General features: G+C 44.6%; 2 protein-coding genes across 3 annotated transcripts in view; one reads left to right on the top strand and one right to left on the bottom strand.

Moving 5' to 3' along the window:
• prkd1 (protein kinase D1) overlaps window positions 1-7,872 on the top strand; it is a 23,196-nt gene extending 15,324 nt beyond the window's left edge. The window contains exons 10-22 of one of the 2 annotated variants that reach the window (XR_005234405.1): window positions 113-190; window positions 577-744; window positions 1,302-1,413; window positions 1,992-2,044; window positions 3,815-3,887; window positions 4,042-4,148; window positions 5,112-5,273; window positions 5,609-5,707; window positions 5,820-5,980; window positions 6,105-6,211; window positions 7,206-7,291; window positions 7,369-7,728; window positions 7,787-7,872. Coding sequence is in view for 1 of the 2 variants with exons in the window: in XM_017435680.3 (XP_017291169.1) it covers window positions 113-190; window positions 577-744; window positions 1,302-1,413; window positions 1,992-2,044; window positions 3,815-3,887; window positions 4,042-4,148; window positions 5,112-5,273; window positions 5,609-5,707; window positions 5,820-5,980; window positions 6,105-6,211; window positions 7,206-7,291; window positions 7,369-7,599 (1,437 nt within the window). In the remaining variant the exon portion in view is untranslated. Of the gene's footprint in view, window positions 1-112; window positions 191-576; window positions 745-1,301; window positions 1,414-1,991; window positions 2,045-3,814; window positions 3,888-4,041; window positions 4,149-5,111; window positions 5,274-5,608; window positions 5,708-5,819; window positions 5,981-6,104; window positions 6,212-7,205; window positions 7,292-7,368 lie in introns of both variants that reach the window. The other variant, XM_017435680.3, reaches the window with a different exon arrangement.
• Window positions 1-7,875, bottom strand: part of szt2 (SZT2 subunit of KICSTOR complex) — a 321,741-nt gene that overhangs the window by 256,376 nt on the left and 57,490 nt on the right. The gene's annotated exons all lie outside the window — the stretch shown is intronic.

The following is a 7,875-nucleotide window of genomic DNA, read 5'->3' as shown; positions in this document are numbered from 1 at the left end:
TTGGAGCTCTAAACCCGGTCCTGTTGGAGCTCTAAACCTGGTTTGGAGCTCTAAATTTGTCACACTTTGCTGTTTTGTCTAACGTGTCCTTCTGTCCGTCCCTTCCTTTCAGAGGAAGAGACATTACTGGCGGTTGGACAGTAAATGCATCACCTTGTTTCAGAGCGACTCAGGGAGTAAATACTACAGGGTAAGACCAGCTCCTCGCTGCTCCCTCAGAGTTTTTATTTTTCTGCAGACTTTAGGTATTTTAGCTGTTTTTATATCCAAACCTTCAGCTGATGCCTGCTGTGACTTTTATACTTTTCAACATATTTAACTTTATTATACAAATATTTTCTCCATAGAAAAATATAGAGATGTTTCTGTTCCTTTGTAGAAACACCAGTTAGACTGAGATAAACATGAAAAGCTTAAAGACTCCTGAGTTAAATTGTTACAAACATTAATAGAATAAAAGAGTCAGTTTTTATCACGCCTTTAATTTAGTTTATAAAGTATGCAGCTGCAGGTTCCACTCCCAGCCAGTGGAGTTTACATGTTCTCCCCTGCGTGTGTTTCTCCCGCCGCCGGCAGGAAATCCCTCTGTCAGAAATCCTAACCCTGGAGCCGGCGCAGAACTTCTCTCTGCTTCCTGAAGGAGCCAACCCTCACTGCTTCGAGATCACCACAGCGTCACTTGTTTACTTCGTGGGAGAGAATCTGCTCCGGGGGGAAACCTCCGTGACGGGCAGTACCATCCTGGTGAGAAGAATGTCCCGCAGATGTCCCGCAGAATAACCTGGTCTGGTCATCATTTATCAGACTGGTTCTTAAAGAAAGCAACATGAACTGATCATCATCACGTATCGGATGATGACTCTAACGCTGAGCTTAGATTAGAAATGTTGAACCCATTTTGGACAAGAAGACAGATGGTTTGAGAAGGACGTGAAGAAAGACAATAATGTCAAACAGGATGATCTCTCTGTGAACCAGGTAAACAATAACCTTAATGACCCTCAGAAGGGAGGGGAGGGAGCTTTATCTGCGTGTGGGTTTAGCTGAGCAGCTCGTGGAACTGCACACTCTCCAGTTTTAGATTGAGAATAGAAGTCTAGTTGCTTTGTTTTTTAATTTAAACCTCCAGCATGTTGATAAAAGACTGAATCTGATGCTCCACTTTAATCCTGACAGAGCACCAGCGGATGGATGGGATGATTAGGATTATTAAAGATGAATAACTTCCTGTAAACGTGACTCAGTGAAGGATCCAAGAATTAACTGTTGACAGCAGCATGTTGTGTCTGAACTGTTCTCAGGTCAGCGGCGTTGGACAGGATGTTTCTCGGATGTGGGAGATGGCCATCCAGCACGCTCTGATGCCGGCCGTCTCCACAGGAATCTGCCACACTTCCCACCACAGCGGCCACAGTAAGACACTGATGTTGTTGCTCACGTTAAACATGAAGCATTTAGAGAATAATAATATTAATTAATAATAATTCCACAGATCAGCTGGTTAACATTGTTGCTGAAAAGCAAGAAGGTCCTGAGTTTGAAACCAAACCTAAAAATGACCCAGAAGGGAGGTCCACTGTCACGACTGCTGACAGCCCATAAAACTAAACTATTTAAGAGAAAACTCAGAATTCAAACAGATGAATGCTGCATTCACAGAACAGGGCAAACCTAAATGCATCCTCTGTCTCCTTCCTGAAAGGTTTGTGTTCAAACTGCAGAGCCTCAGCTCTCCTCAGGCTGATAGTGCCCACTCAAAGCCAGCGGAGATATTTAGAGCCTTCAGTGACGTCAAACTGATGATGACTAACACTTCCATGTGGTCATGTGGTCTTTCTGACTGAAACTCTGGAAGACCCATGGAAATACTAACTTAATCAAAGACAAAGTCGTGTTCTTTAAAACGTGTGTGTCTGCTGAAATGTGAATATTATAATTTATGCCTTTCTGGGTCTCTGAGTCTCATCACGATCATGTTTGTGTCTCAACAGAGGAAGTTTCAATTAGTATTTCTGTCTCCAACTGCCAGATCCAGGAAAATGTGGTAAGAAGCTGTGCAAAGACACACACACACCTTGTTTCCGCCATGTTAAGATAAAGTAACACCTACAGAACGGAACAAGCTGTCAGCGGTTTAGTTTAGCTGATTAACACTGACTAACGAAACGGTCGGATTTTGGCCTGTTTCGGTCCAGGGAGGGGTCTGTAAATGAACTGGTCTGCAAGGTGACAAGCCAAGGCATCATGAGGGGAGCGGTGGTGTTATCAGGTAGTTGCTGGAGAGTCTGAGTTAAACAGTGAGTGAAGGTCAGCGGACTCAGAGGATGTTCAGACAGCATCTCCAGCACTGGATGGGGTCAGATTGTGGCTCTGCTCAGCATGTGGGGACAGCAGCTCATGTCTCAGGGACTGGTATCAGCTGGACTACAGGTTCATCGTCCAATCCATAGGCTGAGACTGCTGGGTTTGATGCTGGAACCAGAAGGCACAGGCATGAATCTCAGTTCTGCATCACCTATGATGACCATCAGAGAGGACCAATCCTTCCAACACTGAGTTTCAGGTGTGAGAACCACAGGATTGGACTTCAGGTCACCTCTGGTACTGGTTCAGGTGATCCTGAAAGCTCAGGGATCACCCACCTCTAATATCTCGGAAAGAAACAACATTGTTGATGGTTTTGTTGACTCTGTTGGCTGAAGTTTCATCTGAATCCATTATGTTAAAACAAACAGTCCAATAAGAACAACATGCTGTTCACAGCTCTTTTTGAGCCTGACAGCTTCTATCTCAGAGGAGGCTGATGTAACTGGAATAAATTTACATCGGGAAGATTAACATGAGGCTCAAAGGCTGCCGGGAACATCAAGTCATGTTTCCACGCAGACATGCACCTTACCATCTCCAAGGTGAGCGAGTAGTCAAGCACCTCAGATGGAGATTACTGTGATTACTCAGTCAGCCAAACCGTTTCCATGGAGACCATGGTAATTAGACGGCAGGCTCAGAGAAGGGGGAGGAGATTTATAATATTGTATTTCTGTCATCTTTGCTTGAGGTGTGATATTAGGCTGTCTGTGAACAGAGGAGAGAAGTGAGAGTGATTATAGACAAATGAAGTGGAAAATATTTTCCAGTTTTAGTGTCAAAGCTGTCATTGATCACTGACACTGTGTGGTTATACTGAGCATGCTCTCTTCTCGAAACCACTGAACAGATGCAACTCCTGTCATCTCCTGTTTTTATATATGCAGAAACTTATTAACTTGTAAACTAAAACTTGAGAGGAAGAAACAGTTTGAGTCTGTTTGCTCCAGATGAGAGGATGAGAAGATGAGAGCTCCTCCTCGTCAGTTTGGGTCATCTTCTAAGTCAGGTGAGTCCAGTCCTGGTCCTCAGGGCCTCCATCCTGCAGGTTTTCCTTGTTCCTCTGCTCCAACACACCTGATCTGAATCAATGGGTGATTAACAGGCTTCTGCAGGACATGAAGAGGTGATTTAACCATGAATCAGGTGTGTTGGAGCAGAGAAACAGGTAACACCTGCAGGATGGTGGTCCTGAGGACCAGGATTGGAGACCCCTGTTCTAAGTGAAGGTGGACTCTCACTGGGCTCTGCCTGTTGGACACAAGTTATAAAACTTTATTCTAGGCCGTGCACATTATTTTAAAATCTGTTTTAATCTGCTGGAGGTCACTCTAAAGATGATATGTAGGTCCTCCATCATTCTTGTTCTTTAAACATTTCTTTTTTATTTGTAATCCCGAGCACTCCTGCCTGACCTTGCCCTGACACGTGTCGGTCTGTTTCCCAGGATATTAACTCGGTGTATCAGATCTTCCCAGACGAGGTTCTGGGTTCGGGACAGTTTGGGATTGTTTATGGAGGTAAGACGTTTGGCATCATTTCACACAAAGAAAACAGACGAATTTTGTCTTTGCACATTTCTAGGACCACCTAAAGGATAATTTGTGTTTGAAATAAATCCTTCAGTTTATGGGCATTATTTAGCATTAAAATGTATATTTTTATTCCTGACAGGTAAACATAGGAAGTCTGGCCGAGACGTCGCCATCAAGATCATCGACAAACTTCGTTTCCCCACAAAACAGGAGAGTCAGCTGCGCAATGAGGTGGCGATCCTGCAGGTTCGAGTCCCAGCGCCTTTCCTGCACAACAACAATGTTAGAGAAAGAAAACCAACAGAATAACACAACAGACTGCATCAGTTTAAGTTCTAATTTTTTATTTTTTATAGCTTTTTATTTTCCTGCAGTTTCACTTCTTACAAACTGTTGTGTTTAAAGCAATAAAATATTTGTAAAAGTTTTAAAAACATGTTGAAAACAAACACTAATGTGGCCAAAAAAACTTTTTTTTGTGCTTCAAGCTGCCAAGCCCCGCCCCCTCAAATCCAACCAATCATACTGAACAAACACCAAACATCCCATTTAATACATTACTTTAAAATGATGCCATAAAGGATTAAAAACAGATTTATGATGTTCCAGATTCCAGGTTATCCTCCAACCATCCGCCCACCGAAACACGCCAGCTATAAAACACTTTATCTTTAAATGATTGACAGAAAATCATCAAATAAGTTCCTAAACTGACTGAATGTGTTGCTCTATGATCTCTCAGTATTGTTTAATAAACTAAAACACCTGGAAGGACACGCTCCTCGAAGAACATTTTGAGATCATTTTAAATTTGCAGAAAGATTCAAACAGAGGATCCGTCAGCTTTCAGGTCGTTTTCTGAATCTTAGCTGCTCACAATGTGGTTTTGTTTTCTTTATTTCTCTGGTTGATGGTTTCATCAGGGGAGCTGTTATTATTTCTTCTGCTGAAAGAACAGTTTGAAGATTTAATTCAGCATCTAAAGTCTCATCAGCAACAAGATCTTTCCCTGTAGGGGAATCTTTAGTGGGACCAGCTCATCTGGGAGGTGGAGCTGTGGTCAGGACCTCCGCCTCCCAACGAGGAGGTTTGAACCTCCGAACCAAACTTTAATCATTCAAGTAAAATGGACTGAAATGAAGACATGACAGTTCTGAGCTCCTGTCCACCTGACGAGGGCTTTATTCTGAAGGGGCTGATCTCTTTCAGAGCCTGCACCACCCAGGCGTGGTGAACCTGGAGTGCATGTTCGAGACTCCGGAGCGGGTCTTTGTGGTGATGGAGAAGCTCCACGGAGACATGTTGGAGATGATCCTGTCCAGTGAGAAGGGTCGGCTGCCGGAGAGGATCACCAAGTTCCTCGTCACGCAGGTAACACTTCCTGCCAGAAGCTAAACTCCGCCCTATTTTCACTTAATGATCGTATGAATGCTGAGTCAGCATATCGACTGTTTTCCTGTTCAGTTTCCTTCCTTTAAGCTCCTGTTTTTCTTATTTTAACACCAAAGTAAATCTTATTTGTCTGGTTTCAGCTGTCGTCCTCTCAGCAGCTACAGGTTTATGAGAAATGATCCGTTCTCTGCTCATCTTTCCCTGTTTTAGTAAATCCCACCCAGCCGACTTCCAACGAAACACAAACGCAGACACATTTCTTCCTTTATTGGTTTAATGCTGTTTTCTCTGTGGTGTTTGTTGTTTATAATCAGATTCTCGTGGCTTTGCGTCATCTCCACTTTAAGAACATCGTCCACTGTGACCTGAAGCCTGAAAATGTGCTCCTGGCTTCAGCAGACTCTTTTCCTCAGGTACCATCTGAGTATTTACTCTGTGTCCACACGTGCATATCTAAATATTACTTTCCATTTATGGTGAAAGCCACAACGAGCCGCATGTTAGATGTTAGCTGTCTCGCTGCAGGTCAAGCTTTGTGACTTTGGATTTGCTCGAATAATTGGAGAGAAGTCGTTCCGGCGCTCAGTGGTCGGCACGCCGGCGTACCTGGCTCCTGAGGTTCTGAGAAACAAAGGTTACAACCGGTCTCTGGACATGTGGTCGGTCGGAGTCATCATCTACGTCAGGTACCACATCACAAATAAGAAGCATGTCTCAGGAGTTCGGCTTTAATTTAAACATTATTCTAGCAGCTCGGTCACATTAAGGTGTTAGTAAATAAATCAGTATATCTTATAAATCTGCCTGCAGCCTCAGTGGGACGTTCCCTTTCAACGAGGATGAAGATATCAACGATCAGATCCAGAACGCGGCCTTCATGTACCCCCCTCACCCCTGGAAGAAAATCTCCCAGGAAGGTACGGCACTCTGCTGAAACATTGGGTTTGTGGGAAATCTTCCTGAATCTGAAGGAAATATAGATTCAAATAAGAAAAAAATGGCCTCAGCAGGATTCACAGATGCAGAATCAGACCCCAAACTGAAGAAATAATAAAAATACAGCATGAACACAATGAGTTTCAGGTTTATAATGACAGATTTTAGAGTCAAACCCTTAAAATGACACCAATCTCAGCTGCAGCTACTACCACGCTGAATATGAGCCTGATATCTGTAAAAATGAGTTACAGCTGGTCGAATTAGGCTGAGTCCAAAAGTTAATCAGATATTGTGCATCCAGTTAAAACTTGCCCTCTGGTACATGAGATATTTTGCTAACAGACATTAAATGAACAGTTTTAACTGGTTTTAAACCCTGCTGTAACACTTCGTTTTTAATATCTATAAATAGTGGGTTCATGAAATGAGTTTTCTCCTTAAATGTGAATAAATGTGGTGATGTTTCTGTCTGACTGCTGTGAAAGTTTGAGCATTAATGGTCGGAGTGACTCACGCTCTAAAAGTGTCCACTCTGTCAACTCGGAGACTGATTTCTCAGCCTGACTCACTCACTCCTCGCTCCGATCCCTGCAGCACTTTTCCAACCACCTCCTCATGCTGCCGAAGAGACACGAAGCTGATGTTCGAAAAGAAAACCTAAATCCCCTCGGAGAATTAAATGTCAGAGAATCAGCTCCTGCAGCGTCATGAGCTCCAGGTTCAGGGAGGGAGACTCTCCGGCCCACCAGCTGAAAAGCTTCTGCTTTATTTTTAGAGATAAAACAAACAGCCTGAAGTTCCACTTTTTATCATTAGAAAGATATTAAATCTGAGACTGACTCACAGTTAACAGCATTTATCTGGACCATTGCATTGCATAGTGGTAGCTAAAAGCTAACAGTAGCTAAATGCTAGCTGAACGCTAACAGTAGCAGTGACACACAGCTGGTCTCTGTGTTTCCCTCCCTGCAGCCATCGACCTGATCAACAACCTCCTGCAGGTGAAGATGAGGAAGAGGTACAGCGTGGATAAGACCCTCAGCCACCCCTGGTTGCAGGTCAGGAAACTGTCTCAGGTCAGGGTGTCTTCAGTGAAGGACATCCAGGCTAAAGGTGCGCTTGTCTTCTTCACCAGGACTACCAGATGTGGCTGGACCTGAGGACCCTGGAGACTCGGATGGACGAGCGCTACATCACCCACGAGAGCGACGACCTGCGCTGGCTTCACCACGCCCAGCTCAGCGGCCTGGACTACCCCACCAACCTTCTGAACGGGTCCTGCAACATGGTGGACTCAGGACGGGAGCTCTACAGGGAGAAGGAAGAGGAGCTGCAGACCCTCAGTGAGAGGGTCAGCGAGCTCTGAGGACGGTCTGAGGACAGTCTGAGGACGGTCTGAGGACGGTCTGAGGACAGTCTGCAGGTAGAGTCATGTCCTCAGAGCTGTAGACCCTCAGTGAGAGGGTCAGCGAGATCTGAGGACAGTCTGAGGACGGTCTGCAGGTAGAGTCATGTCCTCAGAGCTGCAGACCCTCAGTGAGAGGGTCAGCGAGCTCTGAGGACGGTCTGAGGACGGTCTGAGGACAGTCTGCAGGTAGAGTCATGTCTTCAGAGCTGTAGACCCTCAGTGAGAGGGTCAGCG

The sequence above is a fragment of the Kryptolebias marmoratus genome, linkage group LG18, assembly GCF_001649575.2.
Source record: "Kryptolebias marmoratus isolate JLee-2015 linkage group LG18, ASM164957v2, whole genome shotgun sequence".
NCBI classification, from domain to species: Eukaryota; Metazoa; Chordata; class Actinopteri; order Cyprinodontiformes; family Rivulidae; genus Kryptolebias; species Kryptolebias marmoratus.
Note: the sequence above shows the minus strand (reverse complement) of the source record. Positions and strands in the feature narration are given on the sequence as shown.